At 44.0% G+C, this 21,003-nt stretch overlaps 1 protein-coding gene across 2 annotated transcripts; it reads left to right on the top strand.

The window, feature by feature from the left end:
* Positions 1-4,364: 4,364 nt before the first annotated feature.
* On the top strand, positions 4,365-11,964 carry m6pr (mannose-6-phosphate receptor (cation dependent)). Of its 2 annotated transcripts, none has more exons than XM_038976590.1 (7): positions 4,365-4,383; positions 6,123-6,301; positions 6,664-6,830; positions 7,008-7,117; positions 7,309-7,439; positions 7,839-7,965; positions 9,518-11,964. In XM_038976590.1, the coding sequence occupies exons 2-7, from the start codon at positions 6,129-6,131 to the stop codon at positions 9,638-9,640; spliced, it is 831 nt and encodes a 276-aa protein (XP_038832518.1). In that variant the 5' UTR covers positions 4,365-4,383; positions 6,123-6,128; the 3' UTR covers positions 9,641-11,964. The 2 variants fall into 2 exon arrangements, with proteins under 2 accessions (XP_038832518.1, XP_038832517.1); XM_038976589.1 differs by lacking the exon at positions 4,365-4,383 and adding an exon at positions 4,393-4,755.
* The last annotated feature ends 9,039 nt before the right edge of the window (positions 11,965-21,003 follow it).

Here is a 21,003-nt window from a genome sequence, read left to right on the forward strand (position 1 = left end):
TCTGGCTGCTCCGGACAGGAGGGAGGCTCTGGCTGCTCCGGACAGGAGGGAGGCTCTGGCTGCTCCGGACAGGAGGGAGGCTCTGGCTGCTCCGGACAGGAGGGAGACTCTGGCTGCTCCGGACAGGAGGGAGACTCTGGCTGCTCCGGACAGGAGGGAGACTCTGGCTGCTCCGGACTGGAGGGAGACTCTGGCTGCTCCGGACTGGAGGGAGACTCTGGCTGCTCCGGACTGGAGGGCGACGCTGGAGGCTCCGGACTGGAGGGCGACGCTGGAGGCTCTGGACTGGAGGGCGACGCTGGAGAATCCGGACTAGAGGGCGTCGCTGGAGGCTCCGGACTAGAGGGCGTCGCTGGAGGCTCCGGACTAGAGGGCGTCGCTGGAGGCTCCGGACTAGAGGGCGTCGCTGGAGGCTCCGGACTAGAGGGCGTCGCTGGAGGCTCCGGACTGACATCCTTCGTTGGAGGCCTCGTGCCATAACTCCTCACTGGAGGTTCCGTGCCATGGATCCTCACTGGAGTCTTCGTGCCATGGATCCTCACTGGAGGCTTCGTTCCATGGATCCTCACTGGAGGCTTCGTGCCATGGATCCTCACTGGAGGCTTCGTGCCATGGATCCTCACTGGAGGCTTCGTGCCATGGATCATCACTGGAGGCTTCGTGCCATGGATCATCACTGGAGGCTTTGTGCCATGGATCATCCCAGGAGGCTTCGTGCCATGGATCATCACAGGAGGCTTCGTGCCATGGATCATCACTGGAGGCTTCGTGCCATGGATCATCACTGGAGGCTTCGTGCCATGGATCATCACTGGAGGCTTCGTGCCATGGATCATCACTGGAGGCTTCGTGCCATGGATCATCACAGGAGGCTTCGTGCCATGGATCATCACAGGAGGCTTCGTGCCATGGATCATCACAGGAGGCTTCTTGCCATGGATCATCACTGGAGGCTTCGTGCCATGGATCATCACTGGAGGCTTCGTGCCATGGATCATCACTGGAGGCTTCGTGCCATGGATCATCACTGGAATGGAGACACACACAGGAGGCCTGGCTCTGGGAGAAGGCACAGGACTCACCAGGCTGGGGAGACATGCAGGAGGGTTAGGGCTTAGCACAGGCACAGAACTCACCAGGCTGGGGAGACATGCAGGAGGCCTTGTCCTTGGCCGAGGCACCGGATGCACTGGACCGTGGAGGCACACTGACGGTCTCGAGCGCAGAGCTAGCACAACTCGTCCTGGCTGGATCCCCCCTGTAGCCCAGCAAGTGTGGGGAGTTGGAACAGGCCGCACTGGGCTGTGCTGGCGAACCGGGGACACCGTGCGTAGGACTGGTGCAGTATACCCCGGGCCGAGGAGACGCACTGGAGACCAGATGCGCTGAGCCGGCATCATCCCTCCTGGCTCGATGCCCACTCTAGCCCGGCCGATTCGAGGAGCTGCGATGTAGCGCACCGGGCTATGCGTGCGCACTGGGGACACCGTACGCTTAGCCGCATAATACGGTGCCTGCCCAGTCACTCTCTCGCCACGGTAAGCACGGGGAGTTGGCTCAGGTCTCCTACCTGAGTCCGCCAATCTCCCTGTGTTCCCCCCCCCAAAAAATTCTGGGGCTGCCTCTCGTGCCCGTTACCCCGAGCCAATTCCTCGTAGTGTCGCCGCTCCGCTCTAGCTGCCTCCAGCTCCTCTTTCGGACGGCGATACTCCCCCGGCTGTGCCCAGGGTCCCTCGCCGTCCAAAATCTCCTCCCATGTCCATGAGTCCAGATAACGCTACTGCTCGATACCACGCTGCTTGGTCCTTGGTTGGTGGGTAATTCTGTAACGGCTGTCGTCGGAAGAAGGTGAAGACCAAAACGCAGTGTGGTAAGTGTTCGTCATGTTTAATAGAAACTGAACACTAAAAAGCAAAAACAACACAGTGACAACCAAAACAGCTCCGTCAGGTGCAACACACACTAAACAGAAATTAACCACCCACAAGCACAGGTGGGAACAGGCTACCTAAGTATGATTCTCAATCAGAGACAACGATAGACAGCTGCCTCTGATTGGGAACCATACCAGGCCAAACACATAGAAATACAAAACACCAGATGCTTTTCAACTTTCTGTGGAGAAACCGTCCCCTTTACATTAGGAAAACTGTTGTAATGAACACCTATGAGAATGGTGGGCTGAATTTTCTGGACTTTGCTACCTTAAATAATAATTTTAAGATCAATTGGATAAAACAATTCCTAAGAAGACCCACTTCTATGTGGAATTTTATTCCTCATCATGTCTTCTCTACTTTTGGTGGAGATTAACTTCATGTTGGCTTGCAATTATAATATTGACAAAGTTTCCGTGAAACTTTCTGTTTTTCATCGGCAGGTTTTCTTGTCATGGTCCTTAATTTATAAGCATAATTTTTCTCCACACAGATATTATATGTGGAATAATCGAGATATATTGTATAAAAATACTTCTTTGTTTTTAGAATATTGGTTTCCGAAATAATATCCTATTGGTGAGCCAACTGGTAAATGCAGAGGGTCTTTTACTTAGTTATAAGGAATTGTTATCACTTTACAAGGTCTCTGTAACACCTAAAGATTTTGCAATTGTTTTAGATGCCATTCCCTCAGGTGTTGCTCTGTTATTCAGGAACGTGTCAAGACCTGACCCTCAGAGCCTACCTTCCATTGACCCTGTTGACTCATCAGTAGGAAAGATTTGTTTCTCTTTTGGTCCATTCAACAACAGAGTGATACGAACCTTGTTTCAGCAGGATGTTGTATCTATACCTTATCTTTAACTTAAAGACCCTTGCTCCCTTCGGTCTCAACGTAGACTTTGATCTGAAGCCATTCTTGTGATTATTGTGACTTTGCCATTGTAATTGTTTATAAGCTTGTGTAGTCTAAAATGAATCTATGATCGTATGCTATCCATTGTTTTTTTGTATGCTGTTCTTTGTATGCCATTTTAATATTTGAGAATTAACCAATGATATTAGGCCACTTTTGGCCATGATTACAGACACCTGTGTGTCTTTTGACACTATATAAACGAGTCATCCCGCAGTGTTTGTGATTATACCCTGATGAAGACAGCGTGGCTGTCGAAATGTTGGATATTAAATTTTTTGCATCTGAGCTCCTAGAGTGTGCGGCTCTCCTTTATTTTCAAGTTTTCTACTCCGCTAGCCAGCACCTCACCTAAATAGGTGTGCGTTTCTTTTTCTTCTAGATTGTATACCTTATGTCATGCCTTATTGGAATGGATTTATTGATAATATCTGTTGGGAAAAAGTTTGGATGTTGCCACACACATACCTACTTGTTAACAAAATTAAGGAAGTTTCCTTTAAAATTATTCATAAATATTATCCTGCCAACCACTATATGAAGAAGTTTAAGGAAAACATCAACTAAAATTGTTCCTTTTGTAATGACCACCCAGAAACAGTGTTGCATCTTTTTTGGCATTGTATTCATGTAAGAAAACTGTGGCAAGACATCAGTAGATTTATAATTGAACACATTTATGAAGATCTTACACTATTGTGGAGAGATGTACTGCTTGGATTCTTTACCTACGATAGAAATAAAATAAGCTGAAACATTTTAATGTAATTCATTTCATTATTCTTTTGGCCAAATTTCATATTCACAAATGTAAATTTACAAACAAAACACCACATTTTCTTACCTTACAAAAAGAAATTGAACTGTATTTTAAGACAATTAAATACTCTACTAACAAGCTGTTAGAATTATAAGTGTATGTGTGCCCCTTAAGGTCCTTGTGTAATGTGATGTTGTACCCCCTAGCCCAATTGTCTTTTGTATATTATTTATATATACTTGTGTTCCCACATGTACTTTCTGTATTGATTTGTTGTTAATGAAAATACATTAAAAAAAATCCCATGCCAATAATGCCCCATGAATCGAATAGTTAGAACAATGAGACAGTTATTTCACTGGCTGTATAAATATGAAAAATCCGCTTCCTCTCAGTGAGAGGAAGCCCACTAGCGGGTAGTGGGAGAAGATGGAACAATATGGATTTTGCCGAGATCCTGCAAATATTATCATCAATTAAACATTTGATCTCAATACACTTTTCTGTTCCCAAAACTAGAATCTGTTATGAACAGAATGGACTAAGTTTTGTAGACTTCACCCATTTTCATAAGTTTAAAAAAAATCGCGCTGTTTAGGAGTGCAAAGGCGAATTTAGTTATTGCACACACACACACATTTCACAGAGTAGGCGTTCCCTAACGGAAATATGAGATATATACTAGAACGCGCCAATAGGATATCGCTAGCGCGTGCTTGTTCTGCCCACTACGACTCATTTGATACCATTGGAAACGACAAGCTGTGGTCTGTCTTGGTTTAGTTAAATCTTTGCTACAGTCAACTGCGTTTCCTTGTTTAGTTCAACTTCCGCATCTGACATAAAGTAACGCTAGACGCTGTATAATGATTTTATAGCATAAATAGTTTGTATTAAAGTACTTATAATAGCGGACTGTTAACGAACATGGTTATGTAATTGTGCGTGATCGAAATTGATTACCAGGTGTTAGTCTGTTGCATTTGCATGACAAAACAGGGGACACGGTGTGTCATTTAGTTAGCTTAGCTTGCTTTTGCTAGCTACTTGATCAGATCAGCTAGATTGTAGCCACTTCAACCTACACTATTCATTGGCTACGCCAACGGAATAGCTGGCTACATCTTTTCAGAATGAAGGTATGTCTAAAAGTTGTTTGTTACAGTATTCAGGATGCGTAACGTTCTACAACGTTTCAAAAGTTGCATGACAGCTGCTTTGTTAATTACGGCTTTACCTATTTCGCAATGATATACGACATCTACCACGGTGTTCATGTCAAGCTCGTTTCTGTAATTGAACGTTCAATTCAACACAGTTGATGTTCGACAGTTTTGCCTTGAGTGCTCACGGAACGTTGCAGCAACCATCCTGAATGCACCTTAGGTCAGGGGTGTGCAAGTCAAGATGGCGGGCTAGTTTCATTTCCTCCTGCAAACAGTGATGTTATGCCGCGTTCAAAACAACTGAACTCAGAAATCTCCAACTTCCGAGCGTTCAAGACAACTGAAAATTCGAAGACGAGCTCCGATCATTAAAAAAAAACTGTCCTACTCCTAATTCCAACTCGGGAACTATAAATAGGGCCTCTCTAGAGCTCCGACTTTCTGAGCTATAGATCAGTGACGTCATGATTTGACCTCGTATTTTTCCGAGTTCTCTTGAACGCACCATTCTTGTAAGCCGCTTTGCTGCGCATTTTACTTGTCAGAGTTCACATGGTCTGACTCGCTGTTGTAGCGGAGTTTTGTCTTGGTAGGCCTACTTGCACATGATATGTATCTCATGTCTTGGGAATAACAGAAATGGTGACAGTGTACAAAACATTAGGAACACCGTCCTAATATTGAGTTGCACCCTGCTTTCCCCTCAGAACAGCCTCAATTATTTGGGGCAGGGACTCTACAAGATGTCGAAAGCTTTCCACAGGGATGTTGACTTCAATGCTTCCCGCAGTTGTGTCAAGTTGGCTGGATGTCTTTTTGGGTGATGGACCATTCATGATACACACAGGAAACTGTTGAGCTTGGAAAACCCCAGCAGCGTTGCACTCAAACCGTTGCGCCTGGGCACCTACTACCATACCTCCTTCAAAGGCACTTACATCTTTTGTCTTGCCCATTCACTCTCTGAATGGCTAACACATACAATCCATGTGCTTAAAAATCCTTCTTTAACCTGTCTTATCCCCTTCATCTATATTGATTGAAGTGGATTTAACAGGTGATATCAATAAGAGATCATAGCTTTCACCTGTTCAGTATGTAATGGAAAGAGCACGTGTTCCTAATGTTTTGTATAATCATTGTAAATATCACAAGGAAGGTATATTTTCTCAGTAGTCCTACTACAGCATTAAAAGTGCAGCACTCGTTTACTGCTTTTATCGGTGTCATTGTGTCCAAATGAATTGGTTAGGCAATGAATCAGTCATGCAGTGAAACAGACCAAATAAGCCTTACAAAGTATAGTATTTTAATCGTGTACCATTATATATTTTCCCCAGGTGTCCATGTCACCCCCACACACAGCAACGTCTGTGCGGCTGTTAGTTCTGGCTGTTCAGCTGGTCTTGTTGGTGTGTGGAGGCCAGGCCAGTGACGACACCAAGAGGTGTAAGCTGTTCTCTGATTCCCCGGCAGAACGGAAGGTCCTCAGTCTTCTAGAACCGCTCACTAACAAGACGTAAGGAATGACTGTTTTAGAAATGGAAGAAAACATAGAAATATCTGTGGTATATCCTATTGCTTTACCAGGTGAGGGGTATCAAAGCAAGGGTTAGCAAAAAAGTAAGACCACGCACACTGACGTCCATTGCTTGGGGAGATGAAATTATACTTTGTCAGCTGTCGCAGAAATTAGCTTTGCATGATGGTATAAAAAGGTTATTGTTCAGCAGTCAGGAGGCCACATTATGCTTGGAAACTCCCTTAGTTTAAATTTTCCAGAGATTGTTCATTCTAGTCTACATCAATGTAACATCACACGTAAAACTTATACAAGGTAACGTTACCACAGTTTTTTTCCCACGGTTCCCTTGGTTACAGTTTCTCTGTGGCGACGACAAGCGGCAAGGAGAGCTACACGTACAAGTTCCAGGTGTGTGGGGATGCGGGGAAAACGGTAGGAGCGGGACTTGTTCAGATCGACCAGAAGGGGGAAAAAAGTGAGACAGTGCTTGGCCTATACACTGCAACACAGGCTATCGGAGGAAGTAAGAATGTCCGGGTTCTTTATCTTTTCCTTTGAAAAAGTCATGTGGCGTTCGTATCAGTGTGTTACGGTATATCATAGTATCTCTGTAAGTCAGCTCTAGCATGACCAGATGTAGTGATGCCCTATCTCTCTCGCTCGCTCTCTCTCGCTCTCTGCTACCCATCACCCCCTACAGGTGACTGGGTGATGTTGATCTACAGCAACGGCACCAAGTATGACGCCCACTGTTCCAAGGAGATGAGGAAAGCCATCGTCATGATCTCTTGCAACAGAGGAGTGGAAATGGTGAGCGAGGGAAGGGAGGGTTTGGTCCAAATTCTTCAATGTATATAGATCACTGTGGTGTGATGATTTGTCATGCCTCTCTCCCTGTCACACATTGATGCACACCTCTCTACATCCCCTCCTATTGAACTCCCTCTTGCTAAAACCTCTGTCTTCCTCTCTTTCTCTCACTCTCCCCATGTATCTCTTAGGGGAAGCTGGAAGTGGTGTTGGAGGAGAGGGAGAGGGACACGGACTGTTTCTATCTGTTTGAACTGGACTCCAGTGCGGTCTGTCCTGCTCTGCCATCCCAGCTCAGTGCAGGCTCCATAATACTCATAATGTTAGTACTAAGATTATGCATCCTTCCTGATTACACACATTCCAGTGACTACAGAAATACTTAGACTTATCCCCAACCTGCTGGCTGGCATGCAGGGCAGCAACCAAGGCTCTCCATTTGTCTCTCCAACAAATACTCAATACCCATGAAATGGACTTGTCATTTGCTCACAACAAACAAAGCTACAAGACCAAGCAAAACGGATCATATTTACATATTTATTGGTATTCATTATGATAATGGTCTCTTATTTCCTCAACGCTTAACAAAACAGAACACCAGAATAATTATCACTGTGAATCATTTTGATGTTTGTTCATGTGTCAATTAATGGGATGCGTTTCCAACTGGGGATTTGACACCATTTTTTAAATTTTATTTTTCATTCCTCTGTCCCAGTGGGTTTGTCCTCTTGTCAGTGTACCTCATTTGTGGATTCCTCTACCAGCGGTTGATTGTCGGGGCCAAAGGGTTGCAGCAGTTCCCCAACTATGTCTTCTGGACGCAGGTTGGCAACCTGGCAGCGGTGAGTGTTTGTAGAAGTCACATCACTGTCTCACGTCAGGTGGCGTCACTACTACGTGAAGCTCGTCTCTCAACCGTTCTGTCTTGTAGGACGAGGACCTTATCGGAAAAAAATCTAGATTTTGCTCATCCGCCTAACACTAATTCCGAAAATCGCTCCTCTCTTGGTAGCGATGACGTACTGGCTACTACGGCAAATTATGCTCGCTCAGCTGAGCAAACGTGCTCCAGCTAGCAGCCCAGTGCAAGCTGTTTGAATGGCCATACAGTAGCTAGTTTGCCAGCTTGATGAAGTACGGCAGCAAAGTTCTGGGACTGTTCTCAGAAATCAGCATGTATCTGACTCGAACAGATGGCACTGTGCCTCGCTACTTTGGAACATTTGGCCAACGCGATAATGTCCCAGAGAGCAGTCATCTGTGCCTTTGAACTCTGCGCGCTAATTACGGCAGAACCGATATCATAAACTAATTTATCCATTAGCTGGAACTTCACTACACTAGCTAGAGGGAGTATTCAGCATGGAGTGTGTGAACTGGCATTATTAACATCCCTGCCTTTCATTTCATATGGATTGATTTGAGACTGGTTCAGTAAGCAGACACGAGCTAGCTAGCACATTTCGAATTTCATAAATACTGATTCTACCACCACAAAATACCTTAGCTAGAGAATTAGCTAGTGAAGACTTGCTCATGAAAAAACATCAATATTAGCTACAGGTTTATTGTTTTAGGTAAGATTAACTCTGACTCTTTTGAAGATGAAAGGGGGTTTAGTGGACGATGTCACCTTGGTAACATGTTTTAGCTTCTTTCTAGCTATGCCATGAGTGTTTGCGAGTTATCAGATAGTGCAACGGCCATCTGCACTGAACTATCTGACATGAGACTATGGACGTCACATATCTCTCTGGTACAATCCCAAACCAAACCCTATCCCCTACGAGTGTTTTAGGTTGGAAGAGGTTATATGGGTTGATTTTGGATTCAGGGTCTGTTGAAGAAGGGTATATGGGTTGATTTGGTATTTTAGTGTCTATGTTTGGGGCGGCAGGTAGCCTAGTGGTTAGAGCTCGAATCCCCGAGCTGACAAGGTAAAAAATCTGTCGTTCTGCTCCTGAACAAGGCAGTTCCTAGGCCGTCATTGTAAATAAGAATTTGTTCTTAACTGACTTGCCTAGTTAAATAAATGTTAAATATAAAAATATGTTGGATGGTATATGGGTTGATTTGGTATTTTAGTGTCTATGTTGAAGGAGGGTATATGGGTTGATTTGGGATTCAGGGTCTATGTTGGAGGGTATATGGGTTGATTTGGGACTCAGGGTCTATGTTGAAGGAGGGTATATGGGTTGATTTGGGATTCAGGGTCTATGTTGAAGGAGGGTATATGGGTTGATTTGGGATTCAGGGTCTATGTTGAAGGAGGGTATATGGGTTGATTTGGGATTGTGTCTATGCATTACTTGAGGGCACTTAGCTGTTCTTTTGAGGGCTGGGATTGGCTAGTCAGTCATAACTCTTCTCACTCTCTCTCTCCCTCACCCTTAGGATGGATGTAATTTCGTGTTTAGGACACAGGGCACCGAAGAGGAACCTCCCACATACAGGGGTGTGTCCACAGAGCCAGAGGAGCAGCCAGAAGAGAGGGATGACCACTTGCTTCCCATGTGATCTGATGTCAGTAGTGGGAGGGATCTATCCCACATGACGCTTTTGACGCTTTGGATAGATATTGCCCTTAGGCACAGATCTAGGATCATCACTTACTCTCTCCAAATCCGGAGAAACATAAAACTGACCTCAGTTCAGTGTCTAGCCGCAACTTCATCCTAGTTCATTTTGACAGTTTCAGGGATGAGTTTAGAGGTGGGCACACCAGTTTATGGAAGGCTGGAGGATCTATGATTCCTAAACACTTAGTTTGTTATATTAGATGGTAAGTCACCTGTACCTGTCCTGGTTAACATGGCCCAGGCGTCATTATTTGGAGGTGGCAACAAAAACCTGGATATACTTTTTTTTCCTTTCATGAACTGGAGTGGCCACCTCTGGATGGAGAGTGACGTCTCAAAAACGGACTCTGTTACATCTGGTTCATCTGGCACAATAGGTGTCGTTACTAGTTAACACTGCCACAAAGTTATGAACCCCGCCTATTTCTACAATTTATCTTCTTAAAATCTGATTTTTAAACCTAACTAACCTTAACCACACTGATAACCTGATGCCTAACCCTGACTTTTAAATTGAGACCAAAATAAAAAGGTTGTTTTCATTCATTTTCACGATAGAGCCAATTTTGACTTTGTGGCTGTCTAATCTAGTGGAAACCGTAAGGCCTTTCTGACGTGTTAGTGCTGACACAATGCAACCATAGGAACAGTTTCTAACACGTGACTCCCATCCAGTTTGTTTCAGTAGCTGATGGCTGTGTACTGACTCGTAGGTCACACTTTATTTGAAGGACTGCTTATGCACTGCTTAGAATTATTTTTACATGGTAATATTACAGTAAGTGAATACGTAGGCTTTTGTTCATGATTTATATGCTTACAGGTCATTGTAATTTAAATGGTTTATACATTTAAAATGGTTAGATATATTTACTATTGTTAAGAAATAATAAACTCACTTAGCCTAAAGTTTTCAAATGGGTAAAAATATTTAATAACGACCTTCAAATTAAGTTGGACCACAATACACTACAGTACAGAGCCATTCCAACCAATGTACTGCTGGACACACACATTTAGTCCGTGTTGCTATTTTAGAGTAGGATGCTGACTGGGCCTTGACCAAAATGTACAAATGTACCCGTTATACCTTTTCCTTAGCTATTTGAAGAGTAGGGTTGGAACCTATTCCATTTTAATTCTGTTCCCATCAGTTCACTTCCTATGTTGACAAAATTGAAATGGCATTGACCCCAACCATGGTACTGAGTAGTAGCCTACTATTATGCTGTGTTCATAACCAAGTGGGAAGGTGGTAATTACCAGTTGTGAAGTTGTAAATACCAGTTGGGTTCATTTTACAATCTTTGAATTCGTTGAGAAATGCTGATTGGCTAATGGCCAACAAGCGGCGTCAACTGTAAATTAAAAGTACAGCTTTCACGCTTGTAAACAAATTATAGTGTTAAAAATCCATATTAATAGATTTTTATAAATAATGTTTTGTTGCATTTTATAAATAATGTTTTGTTGCATTTAACAGCCAAAAATGCTGTTATCGAGGTCATTTTCTTATAGGTGATGTCAGAAGTCACCATGAGGGAGAAGTCGGAGCTCAGGGATCATAGACAAGTTTCCGACTAGTAATTACCAGTTGGAAATATCCACTTGAACACCTTTCCCAGTCGTATGTGGTAAATACCACCTTCCCACTTGGTTATGAACGCAGAATTAATGATACTGAGGACATTGATGATGATTTTGTAATATAATGCTGTGATTGAACAGGTCCTTCAGAAGGCACTTTGTGTTCAACAGTAAAATGGAGGAACTTAAGTAATTTATATAATCAAAAAAAATACACATGTACTATCTGTGACGTGGGTGAATGTTTTTTTTGTTTTTGTTTTTTTGCTTTGTGGTGTTTATAAAAAAAATTAAAACTAACCCATGGCACTCGCTTAGTTCAATCAAGACCTGAAAGATCGCATTAGTTAGACCCGACCCAGCGCAACAGGCCCCAATGAGATGTGGCGAAATGGATCAGAACTAAACCAGGTCTGGGTTCAATGGATTTGGTCAGTTCTGACTTTGGCTTTAGTTTGTGATGCTATTTGTACTTGCAGATGAGGGGAAGAGTAAAAGAGAATTTGTTTAGTTTGTTTTGTGCTTTTGCATCAAAATTTAAATATTAATAAAGAGTTTGATTACAGTTCTGAATCTGTCATGTATGACACGTTTTAGTGTGCTGGTGTGTTAGCAGGGGCAATTAACTCCCTAAGCAACACAATGTAAAACATAATAAATATATTTTTAAAACAACTGCTCTCTGTATGTACTGATAAAATATGATTCATATTTAAGCAATATTTAACTAATATGCAACTGGTAAGGGCTGTTCTAATGCACGCCGCGACGCGGAGTGACTGAATACAGCCCTTAGCCGTGGTATATTGGCCATATACTGTACCACAAACACCCAAGGTACCTTATTGCTATTATAAACTAGTTACCAATGTAATTAGAACAGTAAAAAGTCATTTTTTGTCATACCAGTGGTATACGGTCTGATATACCACAGCTTTCAGCCAATCAGCATTCAGGGCTCGAACCACCCAGTTTATAAACATGATACAGATAAATAAACTCAGCAAAAAAAGATGTCTCTTTTTCAGGACCCTGTCTTTCAAAGATAATTCGTAAAAATCCAAATACCTTCACAGATCTTCATTGTAAAGGGTTTTAACACTGTTTCCCATGCTTGTCCAATGAACCATAGACAATTAATGAACATGCACCTGTGGAACGGTCGTTAAGACACTACCAGCTTACAGACGGTAGGCAATTAAGGTCACAGTTATGAAAACTTAAGGCACTAAAGATGCTTTTCTACTGATTCTGAAAAACACCAAAAGAAAGATGCCCAGGGTCCGTGCTCATCTGCGTGAACGTGCCTTAGGCATGCTGCAAAGAGGCATGAGGACTGCAGATGTGGCCAGGACATTAAATTGCTATGTCCATACTGTGAGATGCCTAAGACAGCGCTACAGGGAGACAGGACGAATAGCTGATCGTCCTCGCAGTGGCAGACCACGTGTAACAACACCTGCACAGGATCGGTACATCTGAATATCACACCTGTGGGACAGGTACAGGATGGCAACAACAACTGCCCGAGATTCACCAGGAACACACAATCCCTCAATCCCTCAGACTGTCCACAATAGGCTGAGAGAGGCTGGACTGAGGGCTTGTAGGCCTGTTGTAAGGCAGGTCCTCACCAGACATCACAGACAACAACCCACCGTCGCTGGACCAGACAGGACTGGCAAAAAGTGCTCTTCACTGACGAGTCGCAGTTTTGTGTCACCAGGGGTGATGGTTGGATTCACGTTTATCGTCGAAGGAATGAGCGTTACACCCAAGGCCTGTACTCTGGAGCGGGATCGATTTGGGGGTGGAGGGTCTGTCATGGTCTGGGGCGGTGTGTCACTACATCATCGGACTGAGCTTGTTGTCATTGCAGGCAATCTCAACGCTGTGCGTTACAGGGAAGACACCCTCCTCCCTCATGTGGTACCCTTCCTGCAGGCTCATCCTGACATGACCCTCCAGCATGACAATGCCACCAGAGATACTGCTCGTTCTGTGCGTGATTTCCTACAACACAGGAATGTCAGTGTTCTGCCATGGCCAGTGAAGAGCCCGGATCTCAATCCCATTGAGCACGTCTGGGACCTGTTGGATCGGAGGGTGAGGTCTAGATTCCCCCCAGAAATGTCCGGGAACTTGCAGGTGCCTTGGTGGAAGAGTGGGGTAACATCTCACAGCAATAACTAGCAAAGCTGGTGCAGTCCACGAGGAGGAGATGCACTGCAGTACTTAATGCAGCTGGTGGCCACACCAGATACTGACTGTTACTTTTGATTTTGACACCCCCTTTGTTCAGGGACACATTATTCAATTTCTGTTAGTCACATGTCTGTGGAACTTGTTCAGTTTATGTCTCCGTTGTTGAATCGTATGTTCATACAAATATTTACACGTTAAGTTTGCTGAAAATAAATGCAGTTGACAGTGAGAGGACATTATTTGCTGAGTTTAGATAAAAATAAATTAAGATTTTCTTTCAAGTTTAATAAGTCATAGACTAGACTATCATACTACCACAGTTATTGAGGTTGAGTTTCCCTCTGGAAGATGAGGTTGAGGAGGGCTAAGTAGCAAGCCAACACCTCCACCTGGAGTAGGGCCCTCAGCTTGTTTATCTTTGCCTGGACAGAGGGCTCTATCTGCAGGTAACTCCAGTGGAAGTCCCTGGGAGGGTCCCCTCCCTGGTGGTAGTGTCTCACAATCATCCCTGCTCTCTTCATCTGAGAACACTTTTCTACCCCCCCCTCCCAATTCAGAATGTACAGTGGGGGAAAAAAGTATTTAGTCAGCCACCAATTGTGCAAGTTCTCCCACTTAAAAAGATGAGAGAGGCCTGTAATTTTCATCATAGGTACACTTCAACTATGACAGACAAAATGAGAAAAAGAAAATCCAGAAAATCACATTGTAGGATTTTTAATGAATTTATTTGCAAATTATGGTGGAAAATAAGTATTTGGTCACCTACAAACAAGCAAGATTTCTGGCTCTCACAGACCTGTAACTTCTTCTTTAAGAGGCTCCTCTGTCCTCCACTCGTTACCTGTATTAATGGCACCTGTTTGAACTTGTTATCAGTATAAAAGACACCTGTCCACAACCTCAAACAGTCACACTCCAAACTCCACTATGGCCAAGACCAAAGAGCTGTCAAAGGACACCAGAAACAAAATTGTAGACCTGCACCAGGCTGGGAAGACTGAATCTGCAATAGGTAAGCAGCTTGGTTTGAAGAAATCAACTGTGGGAGCAATTATTAGGAAATGGAAGACATACAAGACCACTGATAATCTCCCTCGATCTGGGGCTCCACGCAAGATCTCACCCCGTGGGGTCAAAATGATCACAAGAACGGTGAGCAAAAATCCCAGAACCACACGGGGGGACCTAGTGAATGACCTGCAGAGAGCTGGGACCAAAGTAACAAAGCCTACCATCAGTAACACACTACGCCGCCAGGGACTCAAATCCTGCAGTGCCAGACGTGTCCCCCTGCTTAAGCCAGTACATGTCCAGGCCCGTCTGAAGTTTGCTAGAGAGCATTTGGATGATCCAGAAGAAGATTGGGAGAATGTCATATGGTCAGATGAAACCAAAATAGAACTTTTTGGTAAAAACTCAACTCGTCGTGTTTGGAGGACAAAGAATGCTGAGTTGCATCCAAAGAACACCATACCTACTGTGAAGCATGGGGGTGGAAACATCATGCTTTGGGGCTGTTTTTCTGCAAAGGGACCAGGACGACTGATCCGTGTAAAGGAAAGAATGAATGGGGCCATGTATTGTGAGATTTTGAGTGAAAACCTCCTTCCATCAGCAAGGGCATTGAAGATGAAACGTGGCTGGGTCTTCCAGCATGACAATGACCCGAAACACACAGCCAGGGCAACTAAGGAGTGGCTCCGTAAGAAGCATCTCAAGGTCCTGGAGTTGCCTAGCCAGTCTCCAGACCTGAACTCAATAGAAAATCTTTGGAGGGAGCTGAAAGTCCGTATTGCCCAGCGACAGCCCCGAAACCTGAAGGATCTGGAGAAGGTCTGTATGGAGGAGTGGGCCAAAATCTCTGCTGCAGTGTGTGCAAACCTGGTCAAGAACTACAGGAAACGTAAGATCTCTGTAATTGCAAACAAAGGTTTCTGTACCAAATATTAAGTTCTGCTTTTCTGATGTATCAAATACTTATGTCATGCAATAAAATTCTAATTAATTACTTAAAAATCATACAATGTGATTTTCTGGATTTTTGTTTTAGATTCTGTCTCTCACAGTTGAAGTGTACCTATGATAAAAATTACAGACCTCTACATGCTTTGTAAGTAGGAAAACCTGCAAAATCGGCAGTGTATCAAATACTTCTTCTCCCCACTGTACATGTAGGTCTGGACCTGGTAGCTGTACTGGTTAATTGTAGTGACCAGTTTCCCAACCATGTCGCCGGTAGTGCTTTTGCATTCGATCACGAGCCGCTCACGTTTCTTCTTTTCAGCCGCCTTTCTGTTTTTTCCAGAATTGTCCGTCTGGATTTGGGCCAGGAAGTCCAACCTTCCGCTGAGGAATCCATACTCCACCTTGTTGCCTTTGGTGTATGATGCTGTCCTGGTTCCACCTGACTCGCCCTCTCCCAGCTCATGAAAGAACTTGAGCATTTCCAACTCATCTGCTTCATTCTGGAAGAACATACCGAACCTCCGAGGCCCGGGTGACACTCCGTTCCTCCAAAACACTGACTCGTCACAATACTCTTTGCTCTCAATGTCTTTCACATTCACTCTGGTTCCTTTAGTCACTATCGAAGACACCTCCCCCACCTCCAACCTAGCCCAACTCCTGGTGGCACTGGTGTACATAGCCGGTGTTGAGACAGCCGTATCACCCATGTACCTATTCCTCAGCCTGAACCCTCGGCCTGTGTTGGTCTTGTTCCCCCTCCAGTGTTTCCTACGCTGCTCTTTATCATCCTCTTGGTCAAAGAAGAGGAATTTTGTGATTTGAAGGACCTGACCATCCCTTTTCATGGCCAGAAATGTTTTAACCTCCACCAGTCGAGGAACGGCTTTGAACCGGATGTTAAAGTGTTCCAGGTCTGGGATGATGGCCTGGGCATCCTGGATGCTGCTCTCCATGTTAGCCAGCTCAATCACCTGTGGGGTCAGGACACCTTCAGGGAGCCTGACGCTCAGTGATTTCATCAGCTGGAGGTAGTCCTGCTGGGTTAGATGTGAGTCTTCTCCTGGTCTTCCACCAACCACAGTGCTATCTCCTGCTTCAACATCTCCTCTCTGTCCTACCTCATCCTCACCCCCTCCTCCCAATCCAGCTCCCCCTCCACCTCTTACACCCAAACCTCCATTACCTCCCCCACCCACCCCTCTGTTCACTCTTCCTCTCTTGTCTATCTTCAGTTCTACTGGTTCTACATCTCCCTGGCCTAGACCGTCTCTATTTGCAGTCCCCCCCCCCCTTCCTCTCCCTCCTCCTCTTCCTCTCCCTCGTCTCCCTGGACCTCCGTCCCTGACTTTGAGTTCTTCTCCATTTTCTATCCCTTCGACCTTTCCATTCTCTCTAACATTCCCTTTTCCATTTGTTCCTTTGACATGTGACACTTATAACTGATTTGATTACTAGCTCTGTTCTTGCGCCTGCATCTTCCCCCTCTCTGTATTTACTCCATGCTGCTCCTACTCTGCCTCCCCCCTTTCTAACACCGGTCTTTGCACCCTTTCCTCCAATATTTTCCTGACCTAGAGCACATTTTTCTGCCCAATTCCCCCTCCTTTCGCTTCTCTTTCCCTTAACTGGAGGTCTTAATTCCTCACCTCCTTCGGCACTACCTAATTTTCCCCTTGTCTGTCGCTCCTTCACTCCTCTGTTTCCCATTCTTCCTCATCTGCCAAAGCTACGATCTCATGTGGAAGCCTGTCATGTTGGCCAGAGTTACAGTCAGAAACTCTAGCCTCTGTAGTGGATGGAAATGGAAAATAAAAAGAAAGACCAGTTTGATGAAGTGACTCACAATCAGACAAACCTCAAAGTAGAGAAGACTGGGATCTGCCAGCCCACTATTTCACAATATCCTCTCTCACTCTTGTCAGTTTCTTTTCTCCATGATAGTGGTGTAATCATTGGCATATGCCTAAAAGAGGCAACTCCCAATGTAAGGGGTGTGGACCTATTGATGCAAAAAAGAAATGACATCAAATGTCATCCTTTCTGATAAAAATGCCTCTAATATCAACAACAATGACTACAAATAAAAGAAACACAAAACATACATCAATCTTTTTCCAGAGCAGTTAAAGATATTGAACAGGCCCCAAAGCAGTTACAAATTAGCAACATATTGTAGAAATTGGTATTTGTAACATCACACGAATTGCAGGAAAAAATATGTTTGCAGGACGTAAAATATCATACGAAATGGATGACGTTATACACAATTGTGCACAATTTCCGGGGACCCGTTTTGACTCGTGAGCTCTACTTTCAAAACTACTGGCTGAAATTATACAAGATCTTTAATACGCATCTGTTATTCTACAACAAATAATTAGATGGGCTTACTGTCGTTTTCAAGTGGCTTCCTTCAAGTCTTCCAGGCCTTTTATTTGGACCCTTGCTGAGAACAGTAGACTTTCTGAAATGTGCTACTGTTGATAGGTCGTTGTGATATGTTGTACTGTACAATTTAGCCTTTGTCAATGGCAGATACTGTTGTTGCTTGAGTCTCCACCTTAGTTCCCACTGCTGTATGTCATCCTGAACTGGATTGTCCTGTTTGGTGTGAGAGCACATCACACTCTCTCTCTCTCTCTGTCATGTCAGCCTTGTATTTGGAGTTGTGTCTTCAGGTGTGCATGAACTTTATAGCATGTGAGTCCTCTTACTCTCCCTCTGTTTCTTTAAATTATAAAGATTACACATTTTTTCCTTCTATTTTGTATAAAATAGCAATAGCAAACAAAATAGCAAACAAATAGTAGACATTCTTCTAAATCCCTGAAATAGGTAGGCAAAGCAAACTTTAATGACACACAAGTATAAAAAACTAATGAGTTTCAAAAGTATTGGGACAGTGATAATTTTTGGGGGGGCTCTTTACTCCAGCACTTTGGATTTGAAATGATAAAATAAAGTGCCGACTGTCACGTTTAATTTGAGGGTATTTCCATCCATATCGGGTGAACAGTTTAGAAATTACCACACTTTTTGTACATAGTCCCCCCATTTTAGGAGACCTAAAGTATTGGGACAAATTCACTTATATGTGTATTAAAGTAGTCAAAAGTTTAGTATTTGGTCCCATATTCCTAGCACGCAATGATTACATCAAGCTTGTGACTCTTCAAACTTGTTGAATGCATTTGCTATTTGTTTTGGTTGTGTTTCTGATTATTTTGTGCCCAATTGAAATGAATGCTAAATAATGTATTGTGTCATTTTGGAGTCACTTTTATTGTAAATAATTATATAATATGTCTCTAAACACTTCTACATTAATGTGGATACTACCATGATTACGGATAGTCCTGAATGAATCGTGAATAAGGATGATTTAGAAAGTTACAAACGCACAAATATCATACCCCCCCAAAAAATGCTAAACTCCCCTCTTATTTTCATGATGTGAGAAGTTAGCATGTCTTGGGGGTATGCTATTTGTCAACAGCATTGCACCCCCCACAGCAACTCGCCCAAGCCTTCCCCATTTCTCCTTCTCCCAAATCCAGTCAGCTGATGTTCTGAAAGAGCTGCAAAATCTGGACCCCTACAAATCAGCCGGGCTAGACAATCTGGACCCTTTCTTTCTAAAACTATCTGCCGAAATTGTTGCAACCCCTATTACTAGCCTGTTCAACCTCTCTTTCGTGTCGTCTGAGATTCCCAAAGATTGGAAAGCAGCTGCGGTCATCCCCCTCTTCAAAGGGGGGGGGGACACTCTTGACCCAAACTGCTACAGACCTATATCTATCCTACCCTGCCTTTCTAAGGTCTTCGAAAGCCAAGTCAACAAACAGATTACCGACCATTTCGAATCCCACTGCACCTTCTCCGCTATGCAATCTGGTTTCAGAGCTGGTCATGGGTGCACCTCAGCCACGCTCAAGGTCCCAAACGATATCTTAACCGCCATCGATAAGAAACAATACTGTGCAGCCGTATTCATTGACCTGGCCAAGGCTTTCGACTCTGTCAATCACCACATCCTCATCGGCAGACTCGATAGCCTTGGTTTCTCAAATGATTGCCTCGCCTGGTTCACCAACTACTTCTCTGATAGAGTTCAGTGTGTCAAATCGGAGGGCCTGTTGTCCGGGCCTCTGGCAGTCTCTGTGGGGGTGCCACAGGGTTCAATTCTTGGGCTGACTCTCTTCTCTGTATACATCAATGATGTCGCTCTTGCTGCTGGTGAGTCTCCGATCCACCTCTACGCAGACGACACCATTCTGTATACTTCTGGCACTTCTTTGGACACTGTGTTAACAACCCTCCAGACGAGCTTCAATGCGATACAACTCTCCTTCCGTGGCCTTCAACTGCTCGTAAATACAAGTAAAACTAAAGGCATGCTATTCAACCGATCGCTGCCTGCACCTGCCCGCCCGTCCAGCATCACTACTCTGGATGGTTCTGACTTAGAATATGTGGACAACTACAAATACAAATAGGTGTCTGGTTAGACTGTAAACTCTCCTTCCAGACTCACATCAAACATCTCCAATCCAAAGTTAAATCTAGAATTGGCTTCCTATTTCACAACAAAGCATCCTTCACTCATGCTGCCAAACATACCCTCGTAAAACTGACCATCCTTCTGATCCTCGACTTCGGCGATGTCATTTACAAAATAGCCTCTAATACCCTACTCAATAAATTGGATGCAGTCTATCACAGTGCCATCCGTTTTGTCACCAAAGCCCCATATACTACCCACCACTGCGAACCTTACACTCTCGTTGGCTGGCTCTCGCTTCATACTCGTCGCCAAACCCACTGGCTCCAAGTCATCTACAAGACCCTGCTAGGTAAAGTCCTCCCTTATCTCAGCTCGCTGGTCACCATAGCAACACCCACCTGTAGCACGGACTCCAGCAGGTATATCTCTCTGGTCACCCTAAAAACCAATTCCTCCTTTGGTCGCCTCTCCTTCCATTCTCTGCTGCCAATGACTGGAACGAACTACAAAAATCTCTGAAGCTGGAAACACTCATCTCCCTCACTAGCTTTAAGCACCAGCTGTCAGAGCAGCTCACAGATTACTGCACCTGTACATAGCCTATCTATAATTTAGCCCAAACAACTACCTCTTCCCCTACTGTATTTATTTTGCTCCTTTGCACCCCATTATTTCTATTTCTACTTTGCACATTCTTCCACTGCAAATCTACCATTCCAGTGTTTTACTTGCTATATTGTATTTACTTTGCCACCATGGCCTTTTTTTGCCTTTACCTCCCTTATCTCACCTCATTTGCTCACATTGTATAGACTTATTTTTCTACTGCATTATTGACTGTATGTTTGTTTTACTCCATGTGTAACTCTGTGTTGTTGTATGTGTCGAACTGCTTTGCTTTATCTTGGCCAGGTCGCAATTGTAAATGAGAACTTGTTCTCAACTTGCCTACCTGGTTAAATAAAGGTGAAATAAATAAAATAAATACAATTATTCACGATTCATTCAATACTATCCTGGTAGCATCCACCTTA

This window comes from Salvelinus namaycush, chromosome 37, assembly GCF_016432855.1.
Source record: "Salvelinus namaycush isolate Seneca chromosome 37, SaNama_1.0, whole genome shotgun sequence".
Taxonomy (NCBI): domain Eukaryota; kingdom Metazoa; phylum Chordata; class Actinopteri; order Salmoniformes; family Salmonidae; genus Salvelinus; species Salvelinus namaycush.